The sequence below is a fragment of the Rhinoraja longicauda genome, chromosome 8, assembly GCF_053455715.1.
Source record: "Rhinoraja longicauda isolate Sanriku21f chromosome 8, sRhiLon1.1, whole genome shotgun sequence".
Lineage (NCBI taxonomy): Eukaryota > Metazoa > Chordata > Chondrichthyes > Rajiformes > Arhynchobatidae > Rhinoraja > Rhinoraja longicauda.
The window spans coordinates 48,938,325-48,950,994 of record NC_135960.1 but is presented as its reverse complement, the minus strand read 5'-3'; the positions used below and the strand labels follow the sequence as shown (position 1 = coordinate 48,950,994).

General features: G+C 39.6%; 1 protein-coding gene across 2 annotated transcripts in view; it reads left to right on the top strand.

The window, feature by feature from the left end:
• ccdc14 (coiled-coil domain containing 14) overlaps window positions 1-5,942 on the top strand; it is a 29,839-nt gene extending 23,897 nt beyond the window's left edge. For both annotated transcript variants that reach the window (XM_078404517.1, XM_078404519.1), the window contains one exon: window positions 4,259-5,942. In XM_078404517.1, coding sequence (XP_078260643.1) covers window positions 4,259-5,201 — 943 coding nt within the window. In that variant the 3' untranslated portion in view covers window positions 5,202-5,942. The remainder of the gene's footprint in view (window positions 1-4,258) is intronic.
• Window positions 5,943-12,670: the final 6,728 nt, after the last annotated feature.

The window sequence follows — 12,670 nt, the reverse complement described above, 5'->3', positions numbered from 1 at the left end:
TGAATAACTTTAAAAATATAACACAGATTTCAATGAAACTTCTTCCATTAGCACCAAAGGGACGACGGTGAGCCTAAAATTGTCGCGCTATCGTGTACCGTTTTGGCTGTAGTTCAGGAACAAACAAACAAACAAGAGTTTTAGTATATAGATAGTAGGATTAAACACTTTGAGAAAAGATGGCAAAAGATTTATTGTATGTTATTAAAATATAATTGAGATAAATATATATATATGCTAGGAGCTCTAATCTTTATAATCCAAGAACAAATACTTGATGTTAAGAGGGAGCATGAAAAAGCTCAGACGGTATTATTTTCTGTAGCTGAAGTTGCTCCAAACAACTGCCATAACATCTTGTATTCCATGTGGGTAGCTTCCAACCCAACCGTATGAACATTGTATTTACCAGTTTCAGTAGCCAACATCAGTAATGTCTTTCTCATACTCACTTATCCACCTAGCATTCTTGAGCATTTTAACTCCCACCTCCCATATTGATCTTTCTGTCCTGGGCCTCTCTCCATTGCCAGAGTGAGGCCACATGCAGACTGGAGGAACAACATCTCGTATCCTGCTTGGGTACTTTATTACCTAATGGTATGAACATTGAATACTCCAATTTTGGGTAACTAACCTACAAACAACTCTTTCCCCCCTCCTCTTTCCTGTGCCCCACCTGGATTTGCACCAATTTCTCCCCTTCCATCTATATTCCTTCCTCTAGTTTCACAGTTCTCACCTCTTCTATTGTTAGCTCATTTTATGTCTTTTCGTGATTGCCCAACCATCTGCCTATCAAAAAACTTCCTTCCCTATACCCACCTATCACCAGACTTTGTCCTCCCCCCACCACAAGATGTGTGAAGATGGGTCCTGACACAAAACATCACCTATCCATGTTCTTCAGAGATGCTGCCTGACCCGCTGAGCACTTTATCTTTTTCTACAAACCTGTACTTGCAGTTTCTTGTGTTTATAGTTTCCATCTCCCTTTGTACACCTTTCCCATTCCCTTCCCTATCTGCTTCTCATTCCCTCTCCATCTGGTCCTACCCCACTCCCACCTAGTTCTATCTGCCCTTTATCTCTATTGCTATATATTAACTATCTTTCCTCTTTGTCTCAATGAAAGGGTCTCAACCCAAAATGTTGACTCCACAGATGCTGCATAACCTGCTGAATTAGTCAGTTTCTCCCACTGTTCTGCCATTCTCCATCGTCCACACCAACTTTCTGCCAGAGCAATTCACTGACTTCACCTCCTGCCCTTTTCTCTTTTGCCTTACACATCCTTCTTCACTATATGTTTATCCTATTCCCTCTTGAAACCTCAAAAGTTCCTGCCTTTGCATCTGCGAGCCGTACACTCCAGATGCCACCCACACAGTATGTGAAAAATACTTCCTTGTGTCGGTTTTGATCAACTTCCCATTTATTTTGTTTCTGTGACTGCTAATCCTCAACCTTTTCACTGATGGGGAAATGCCTCCCACCATCCATTCTGTCCAGAAACCTCTTTATTTTACAAGCTTCTTCAATCTCCAGTTTCCCTTCTCGAAAGAAAAATAGTTCCATCTTCTCTAATCTACTCTCAATCCACGTGGCCTACTGTAGTCCCTCAATCCCAGAATCATTCTTGTAAATCTTTTCTGGACCTTCACATCCTTGTAATTCCCTGAACATCCTTCTTTCAATTTGAACACAATACACCAGCTGAGGCCAGACCCGTATTTTAGGAAAGTTCAATATGACTCTGTTTCTTTTTATTCCCTATACTGCAATTGATAAAGCCTAGGAATAAAATTGATTTATCGGCTGCTTTCTCAATCGGGTCTACCACTTTCAATGACTAATATACCAAAATAAGTTTTGAACCCTCCACTGCTGCATCCCTTCGCAATACTATCCCTTACTCCCGATTGCCTCTGTTCATCCTTGCTACTAAAATACACCACCTCCTGTTTCTCCACATAAAACTTCAGGTGACACTCAACCATCATCTGCAGTTACTTGTTATTCCAATGTATCACTTGCCCTTTTCACAGTTCATAATTCTATCTCTGCGAATTTAAAAATTGGGGCTTGCATCCCCAAATCTGGATTATTCATAGGGATTGCAACAATGGCCCAAACACTAATCCTTGTGGGATGCCACTATTCACCTTGCAGTAGAAAGTAGAATCTGGTAGTTGCTTCAGCACTAACCCCTAGCCAGGGAGTTTGGTTCTGGAGTTCTTTTACTGCCGGTGTGCACGATTATGACTTGAGGCTGCAGGTTGTAGCTTCCCTTTGTCCTGCTTCAGGAAGGGGGTGGGATATTGGAGACACACACTGGAGTAACTCAGTGGGTCAGGCAGCTCCTCTGGAGAAAAGGAATAGATAACATTTCAGGTTGAGACCCTTCTTCGGACCCAATGTTATTGATTTAATTCTGGAATAATGAAACACACATAACATGGGCAATAAGAAAATACGTGATGATTTATTATTATTTCTACACAGTAAGCTTTGATTTATGAATTTGCTTTAAAATGTTCATTGTGCATTATAGCCAAGCAGCCTCCTAAGCATTTTATCAACTTTATCAAAATGGTGTCAGGTACAAGATAGGGACGCAGGTGTTATTTTGAAGTTTGTTCTCAAGTGTAGTGTCTAAAATCCAGTGAACTAAATTGTGATGTATCCTTGGAAGGTAATCTTGCTGGGAGTGCTGTTGTTCCTGACATGAGGATAGAACAGCAATCAGAAAAAACAATGAATGCTGGTGCTGCTTCCCTTGTGTACCTGAGAGTTTTGGTTAAATAATACACAGGTGATAGTGCTGTGTGATGAGAGCCATTTTCACTTTCAAATATAATAGTTGCTTTTTTTTGTGGTTCTTCAGGATTGAATTCTGCATTTGCTACTTTTGCCATCTCAGATTTTCAGGAAGCATAACGAAGTTGAAGTCAAGAACTAATTAATTAGAGCAGGCTTTAATGTTTCTATTTGACCATAATTAGTTTTAGCACTTTTTAGTTTTCGCACACTATAAATGAGAAATTCATAATATACATCCAGGTAAGTGGTACATTTATGGAATCATAGAGTGATACAACACACAAACAGGCCCTTTGGCTCACCTTGCCTATGCTGATCAAGGTGTCCCATCTACATTAGTCCCACCTGTCTACATTTGGCCCATTATCACACAAAACCTTTCCTGTCCATGTAGCTGTCCAAATGTCTTTTAAGTGTCAGGTACATTTGAATTATTGGACTAACAATCCAGAGGCATGTTTAAGTCCCGTCATGGCAGCTGTGGCATTTAATTTCAAATCAGTAATCTGAAATTTACAAAATAAATTCCTAATGATGACTATAAAATATCAGATTGGTGTTTCTAAATGCACTTTATCCGTTTTACTAATATCTTTCACGGGACATAATCTGCCATTTTTCCACTCAAAGCCATATTGGTGACTTATTTGTGATTCAAAACCAACCCAGGTCACTTAGTCCATCAACAGGCGTGTTGGCATTGTCAGCAACATCCAGACCCTAAAATATAAGTAAAGGGGAGATCAACACTCAACAAATTTTTCTTCATTTCTGTTCTCTGCGTCAAGGCAAACTTTTAGAAATGATTGGAGCAGCTGATTCATACTTTGCGTTGTTGAGAAGAGTGTCTTATTGAACAAACCTTTATCAAATGTGAAACAAATACAGAACATAAATTCAAGCTTGCTTTCCAATTGATTTTTCTATTTTTTCTGCAAGAGCTTGCAGGGGAATTGTCTACAAAGGTATTGTTTGGTTTTGTGCAGTAAGAGGTTTCTCACATTTGAGTTAATCTTTGTGTACTTTTCGTACCATCTGTTTGACTAAAAATTTACTTTAGAGATACTGCACAGAAACAGTCCCTTCGGCCTACCAAGTTCACGCTGACCAGCGATCACCCTGTACAATAACACTTTCCTACGCACTAAAGATAATTTACAATTTTACCAAAGCCAATTAGCCTACAAACTGTCCATCTATGGGGTGTGGGAGGAAACTGGAGCGCCTGGAGAAAATCCATGCAGTCACAGGGAGCACGTACAAACTCCATGCAGACAGCACCCGTAGTCAGGATCGAACCCGAATCTCTGGGGCTGTAAGGCAGCTGTTCTACCACTACGCCACAATGCCGCTCCAAATTTTGATTGTGTGATATAATTTTTACACTTTATGGGACACAGTAATCAAATGTTTATATGGTTTGGCTGTTCAACAGAACTTTGCAAGGCAGCATGGAAAGACTTCTCCATGATCTTAGTATGGATTTTGTGAAACCCAAATCCAAACTGACCAGAAACAACCTTCAGGAATATGAAAAGCATCTGCAAGATGATCCAGGTTTGAGCTCCGTGACAGCTTATCTTAAAAATCTGAGCACCAATTCTGTACACAACACACATGCTTCATCATTGCTGTGCAAAGTGCCTGAATGTGAACAACCTAATTTAACTACCGTGTCAACCAGAATTTGTCAAAATAATGGCATGTCAGAAAAGTCTTCACCCTCAGGTTTTTCTAGGTACAGTGTACAGACTGAATGTCATGATGTTAAGCATGAAGACTCTAAGCTGGATGAAACTACTTACATTCCATTAACAGGCAATGCCTGCCAGCAAGAAAAAGAACCAGTGAGGAGAGAATGTATACCAGTGCAATCATATACTAGATTAAATGTGTTGCCTTACGATAGTGGAAATTCATGTAATGGATTGATAGTAATGCCACATCCACTGGATGAGTTGGAAAACACACAAAAGGTGGTGTTTGAGGAAATATCCGTTACTGATAGGTTGAAGGAAAATATGATACCAAGCGATTATTCATCAGAAACTAGAGTGTCAGAAAATAATCACATCCCGCTGAGGCCTTTGGACAAAGTTGTACATCTTCCCAAATCCAATTTAGATCTGTGTACCACTCCAACATGGAGAAATGAGCCACAATTACAGATCGACACTGTTTCAGCAGTAGATTCAAGTTTCTTAAGTTTTGATTATAGATATCTAAAATCTAATTGCAGCACGTCATCGGTTTCTTCGTTTAATTCCAGGGATGAGCAAAATTTCAAGAACAGCTTAGCAGCATTAGATGCTAATATTGCAAGACTACAAAAGAGCTTACAGGCAGATTTTGAAATAAATCGACCTGAAAATATTTAGTATAATTTATGTGTATATTTATGTCATGAATGTCTCCTGTATCAGGCAGGTTTTTTAAAATGTTTATAGGTTTGCAATCATGAATGTGGTTTTGTGGGATTTTTCTAATTAAATTTTAATGTCAGAAAATCTGATTCCTTAATGATTTTTGGAATTGAGACAAAGGTTTACAGCTTGAGTTCTTTACTTTCATCTAAGATATTTCTAACCTCCCCCAAAAAATGTACCTACAACGATGGAAACTTAGCATTCACCATTATTTCTAAAGGTGTCCTGGAGTGCAGTTTAATATGGAAATCTAAATATTACACCCAGTGAGTCTCTGCAAAATTAGATGGACTAATTACTTCAGGAGATTAATAAACTTGCTTGAAATGTATGTGCTCTAATACTTGAGATGTACAGCCCTTTTAAAAATAAAAATGACAAATTAACTGAATGGATATTAAATGTCATTCAATGTAAAAATTGCCTCCTTAATTTGTGGCCTGCATTAAACATGCAGCACATGGTGGCACTAAACATGCAGCACATGGTGGCACTGTGACGCAGCAGGTAGTGCTGCTGCCTCACAGCCCCAGACAGCTGGATTCAATACTAACAGCGAGTGCTGTCTATGTGGAGTTTGCACGTTCTCCCTGCAAAATTGAGTTTCCTCTGGGTGCTGTGGTTTCCTTTCACGTCCCAAAGACTTGCGGGTTTAGATAAAAATGGCCGCTGTAAATTGCGGCTGGTGTGTTGAGTGGATGCGACAGTTAAGGCACAACTCTACCATTCTCCAATCTTCTGGTACCTCACCTGTGCTAATGAAGATACAAAAAATCTCTGCCACAGCCCCAGCAATCCCCTTCCTTGCGTCCCACAACAACCTGGGGCACACCTACTCAAACCCTGGGACTTTTCCCACTGTTATGCCTTTCAATATCTCTCGCATCTCCTCAATGCCAATATGCTCCAGGATCTCACTGGTCCCTCCCCGAAACATCACCTATTCATGTTCTCCAGAGATGGCGCCAGACCCGCCGAGTTATTTCAGCACTTTGTGTCCTTTTTTTGATTAAAAAATGAGCTAGTCCAAACAGTACTTGCTCAGATTATGTATTGGGAAAGAGAGCAAAACTGACATTCATCATCATTACTCCACAAAGCCCACAATTTCTGAATTCAGTCTAACATGAAAATCCCAGTTAATAATTTAACAATCCTCTTACAGACAGTGCTATTTATAACCTCTGGCACTGGTTGCAATTTAATAACGTTCCATTAAAATACTCTGGAAGTTTTAACTTGTCACATGAAGTGTCAGATTTTATTGCCTATTATTTGGTTCCAAAATACTAATTTGTACAACAATGTCTGTTAAATATCAAACACAAGGTATTTTACATTTAGTTTCAATAACAATAAGAGTACAGTGCCCTCCATAATGTTTGGACAAAGACATTTATTTATTTGCCTCTGCTCCACAATTTGAGATTTGTAATAGAAAAAAATCACATGTGGTTAAAGTGCATATTGTCAGATTTTAATAAAGGCCATTTTTATACATTTTGGTTTCACCATGAAGAAATGACAGTATGTTTATACATAGTGCCCCCCATTTCAGGGCACCACAATGTTTGGGACACAGCAATGTCATGTAAATGAAAGTAGTCTTGTTTAGTATTTTATTGCATATGTGTATTTTATAATACTGGAGAGATTGAGGAACAAGATTATTATCCAGGTTTTGACACCAGTATACTGTTCTTAACAAACATCTACCCATCATGTGAAACTTTATAAATAGCAGACATAAATTAGATAACTTCAAGACCGAAAGTCAAAAACTTTATTCATGACACAATTTTTTCGTTTTACCACCATTTTGGACACCAAAAATGTGACATAAAAACTCTGCCACATTTAGTCATGAATATTTATTTCATAAATATACTTCACATGGGCCCTCATACATGTATGTTTTGATAATGATCTAGGGAAATATCTTCATCAATACCAGGAGAAAAATACAGTAACATGTCTGGTATTCTGCCTAGCAAATATCTCTGCCTAGCCTGAACAGTCGTTGTGCTTGGTGTCCATTGTCACAATGACTGTTATCAGGGTCGGTACCTCTAAGTTAAACCACAGAGGCTCCAAACCTCCACAGCTTTTCACAAACCCCAACGAGGTATCCTATGGTAGTAGTGATTTTGGGGTGAGTTAATTATTTTTTCTTATATTCAAATTTAATATATCGAAAACATTGTGGAGTCAAAAACTGACTGTTAATGTTATATTTTCTGACTTTTTAAAGTCAATAAAAAAATGTTTTGTGGCATAAATTGGTCATCAAAACTAAGAAACTGAGCCAATCTTTGATTTGGCAACACATTGTCTCTTGTTTATCTTTCGTACGGACCAAGTCGCTAACTTCATTCCTTCGTGTCAACTTCCGGAAGCTCCATAACGACCGTGACGGAGACAAAAAACATCACACCCATGTCACTTCAAAGCTGTTAGTGTCTGTGTGAATATAAACTTTCTCCTGCAGTCCCTGAACATGAAATGCCTTCAAGTAAGTCACAACAACAGTCTGAAGAACAAGGTATTTTTATTATATGTATGTATCAAATACGACTTGGTAATTTATTTCAGACTTTTCTTCAGACTGAAGAAGGGTCTCAACTCAAAATATTACCCAGATGACAATAAAACACTGTTGACATCTCTGAATGACATGGATAGGCAGCGTTTCAGATCGAGAACCTTCTCCAAACCAGAATTGTCACCTATTATTTATAGCTCAATTATTTACTGGCAATTACTTCTAATTTAATTTATGCTGAAGAAACAAAGGATCTGCAGTTCAAAGACAGATTATCTGCCCATTATCCCATTGCTGAATAGTGAAGGTCTGTGAAGTTTACAATGAGGTGCTACAATACAGCTATTACCATAGCTGAGAAATACACCCTTGGCTAGAAAGCATTTTAGAAAGGGCTGAAGAGCATAATAGAAACAAGTTTGTAGGAAGGAACTGCAGATGCTAGTTTAAACCGACAATAGACCCAAAGTGCTGGAGTAACTCAGCAGGTCAGGCAGCTTCTCAGGAGGATGTGGATAGGTGACGTTTCGGGTCGGGACTCATCTGAGCAACAGAAATGTCTGAAGATGGGTCCCAATCCGAAATGTCACCTGTCCATGTTCTCCAGAGATGATGCCTGACCCGCTGAGTTACTCCAGCACTTTGTGGAACATCACCTATCCATGTTTATACATAGTCCCCCCATTTCAGGGCACCATAATGTTTGGGACACATGGCTTCATAGGCGTTCATAATTGCTCAGGTGTGTTTAATTACCTCCTTAATGCAGGTATAAGAGAGCGCTCAGCACCCAGCCTTTCCTTCAGTCTTTCCATCACTTTTGGAAACTTGTATTGCTATTTATCAACATGAGGACCAAAGTTGTGCGAATGAAATTTGCCTTTACTTACAAATTAAACCGAAGATAAATTATAATGTATTGTAACATGTTTTTCCTTACGTAACGCGCGATGCGGTGTCCACTCGGATGCAGTATTCTACTACATGATCAGGTGAATGAAGTGGAAACGGTGTTTGCAATTTTATTGTTCCATGTGGTATTTATAAACATAGAAGGGAATAAGAAATATGTGCACTTACTGTGCCAACCAGGTCACTGGTGGACACCATGCGACAACCGTTACACAAAATGTATTTGTGTATTCTGATGCCATTTTCAGAAACTTGCCATCAATATGCTATATTTTCTTATTTTTTGTTGATACTATGTTAGTCATGAACCCAATAAAGTGCTTGTCAACTTAAGGAATTTGAAATTTGACCCCCTTTGTCACATTGTGTGCCAGTATTGTAAATATACACATATCCTTTGCATGCAATGACTGCTTGAAGTCTGCAATTCATGGACATTACCAATTGCTGGGTGTCTTCTCTGGTGATGCTCTGCCAGGCCTGTATTGGAGCCATCTTTAGCTTATGCTTGTTTTGGGGGCTAATACACTTCAGTTTTCACTTCAGCAAATAAAAGGCATACTCAATTGGGTTCAGATCGGGTGATTGACTTGGCCACACAAGAATTGACCATTTTTTAGCTTTGAAAAACTCCTTTGTTGCTTTAGCAGTATGTTTGGGATCATTGTCTTGCTGTAGAATGAACCGCCAGCCAATGAGTTTTGAGGCATTTGTTTGAACTTGAGCCGATAGGATGTGTTTATACACTTCAGAATTCATTATGCTACTACCATCAGCAGTTGTATTATCAATGAAAATAAGTAAGCCAGTACATATAATAATATAATATTCATTTATTGTCGTTGCAACAAGTACAACGAAATTAAAAAATAGCAATCCTGACGGTGCGTAAAAACATATATGCAATAAATGCAAAACAAATAAATACCAATATATTAAATACAAAAGTTTTAACAGTGTGACCTATTGCAGAAAGTAGTGTTCAGTTCTCGTATGGCCCTGGGGTAAAAACTGTTCTTGAGCCTGTTTGTTCGGGATTTGATCGACCTGAAACATTGACCAGAGGGCAGAAGAACAAACAGACGGTGGCCAGGGTGGGATGGGTCTTTTATTATTTTTCCTACTCTACTGAGGCAGCGCAGGCTGAACAGGTGCTCCAGGGAGGGCAGTGAGCAGCCGATGATCTTCTGGGCCGTCGTGATGACCCTCTGAAGGGCCTTCCTGTCCTTTTCTGAGCAGCTGGCATACCATGTGGTTATACAGTATGCCAGCACACTCTCGATGGAGCAGCGATAGAAGGACATCATGAGCTTCTCCTGCAGGTTGGTCTTCCTGAGGATCCTCAGGAAGTGGAGTCTCTGCTGTGCCTTCTTCACTGTGGTAATGGTGTTGGTAGACCAGGTAAGATCCTCTGCGATGTGCGTACCCAGGAACCTGAAAGCGGGTACCCTTTCCACACAGACCCCATTGATGTAGAGTGGGTCGTGTTCTGCACTGGTTTTCCTGTAGTCTATTATAAGTTCCTTTGTTTTGGAGGAGTTCAGGACAAGATTGTTCACTGAACACCATGCTGCCAGCCTTTGGATTTCATCCCTGTAGGCTGTCTCATCCTCCTGAGATGAGTCCAACCACAGTCGTGTCATCCGCAAACTTGATGATGGTGTTGGTGGGATGGGTGGGGGCGCAGTCGTAAGCGTAGAGGGAGTAAAGGATGGGGCTCAACACACAGCCCTGTGGTGAGCCGGTGCTCAGTGTAATGGTGGAGGAGAGGTGAGGGCCTATTTTGACGGTCTGGGGGCGGTTGGTCAGGAAGTCCTTGATCCATTGGCAGATGGTTTGGGAAAATCCAAGGTCAGAAAGTTTACCTTCAGCAGCCATACATGCCAGGCCATAACACCCCCACCACCATGTTTCACAGATGAGGTAGTATGCTTTGGATCTTGGGCAGTTCCTTCTCTCCTCAATACTTTGCTCTTGCCATCACTCTGATATAAGTTAATCTTCATCTCATCTGTCCACAAGACCTTTTTCCACAACTGTGGTTGCTCTTTTAAGTACTTCTTGGCAAACTGTAACCCGGCCATCCTATTTTTGTGGCTAATCAGTGGTTTGCATCTTGCAGTGTGGCCTCTATTTCTGTTCATGATGTCTTCTACAAACAGTGGTCATTGACAAATCCATACCCGCCTCCTGAAGTGTGTTCCTGATCTGTCGGACCGGTGTTTGGGGATTTTTCTTTATTAGAGAGAATTCTGTCATCAGCTGTGGAGGTCTTCCTTGGCCTGCCAGTCCCTTTGCGATTAGTAAGCTCACCAGTGCTCTCTTCTTATTGATGTTCCAACCAGTTGATTTTGGTAAACCTTTTCTCAGTCTCATTATGGCTTCTTTGACTTTCATTGGCACAACTTTGGTCCTCATGTTGATAAACAGCAATAAAAGTTTCCAAATGTGATGGAATGACTAGGTGCCTTAATAATAAGAATATGTCTCTTATACCTGCATTGAGGCAATTAAACACACCTGAGCAATAACAAACACCTGTGAAGCCATGTGTCCCAAACATTTATGGTGCCCTGAAATGGGGGGACTACATATAAACACAGCTGTAATTTCTACATGGTGAAACCAAAATGTATAAAAATGCCCTTTAATAAAATCTGACAATGTGCACTTTAACCACATGTGATATTTTTAAATATTATAAATAACAAATTGTGGAGTAGAGGCAAATAAATAAATGGGTCTTTGTCCCAAACATTATGGAGGGCACTGTATGTTTCAAATTTTATTTAGCACTGTTCATTAAAACTTGTGCTTGTTCCTTCCCAGTTTGCTGTGAGAATTCATTAATGCTATTGGGCCTCAGCCAGCTTAATGGCAGCATAGTTGCTGAACAGTTAGCTGCCCAGCTGAACTGATGCCTCCAACCTCTGAAAAAGGAGAAATTTTCAGAGTTTTCCTGGATTTTTTAAATTTTACTTGGTCAGGCAGCAGCTCTGGAGGACATGGATAGGTGATGTTTTGGGTCAGGATCCTCCTTCAGACTCGCCTATCCAGGTCCTTCAGAGATGCTGCCTGACCCACTGAATTACTCCAACATTGTGTCTATCCTCTAGAGATGCTTCCTGATCTGCTGAGTTACTCCAGTACTGTTTTTTAAACCAGCATCTCCTGTTCCTTGTGTTTCCTTATTGCTTTACTGTTAACAGCAAATTTTGCACTATTTTAAACATGCCAAGATTTAATTACTCCAAGATTCTGAACTCTTCCATCAGTGACTGAATCATTTATCAAGTGCATTAGTTCCATCAGAATCTATTTTCAAATCTTGCCAATTACCTCAAATTCTGTGGCATAGTATTTCCAGAGAAGTAAATACCTTTCTCATTACACATTTACTTCCAAAATAGTGACTTACACACATGTCGTTTGAAACCACCTTTTTTCCCCCTAAAAACCCAAACCAGGCAAGAAGTGTCAGGGTAAATTAGATCTGCATTTTTCAACATGCTGAGTTGAAGCAGCATTGTGGGATTACAGATTTCTTTCAAGTATTTTTGTAAAATGAGCATCATACTTCCAAAGTCAGGAGGAATTAGCTCCTTTATTAATCAGATAGTTTCAAATATGCTGTTTATCTTGCATATCAAAGTTGCATTACCAAACTTCAAATTTGGCTGAATCTAAGCAACAGAAATGTGTGTGGAATGTCTGGAAGGTGGGGAAAGTGATTTTAGTTTGTCAGAAAGGGAAGAAATGTCTAAAAATGGCAAAACAAAACATTGACAAAAAATATTACTTCTACTCATTCTCTTAAGTCAGTAGAAAATATTACTGGAATGCTTTAATGTTACACACGTTCAGCCACTGTGAACTGCTCTTTGTAAATCACGATGGTATTTGAACCTGTTCATTTCACTGGGGATATTTCAGCTGCCTTATGGTTTTAAATAATGCTATTAAGGCA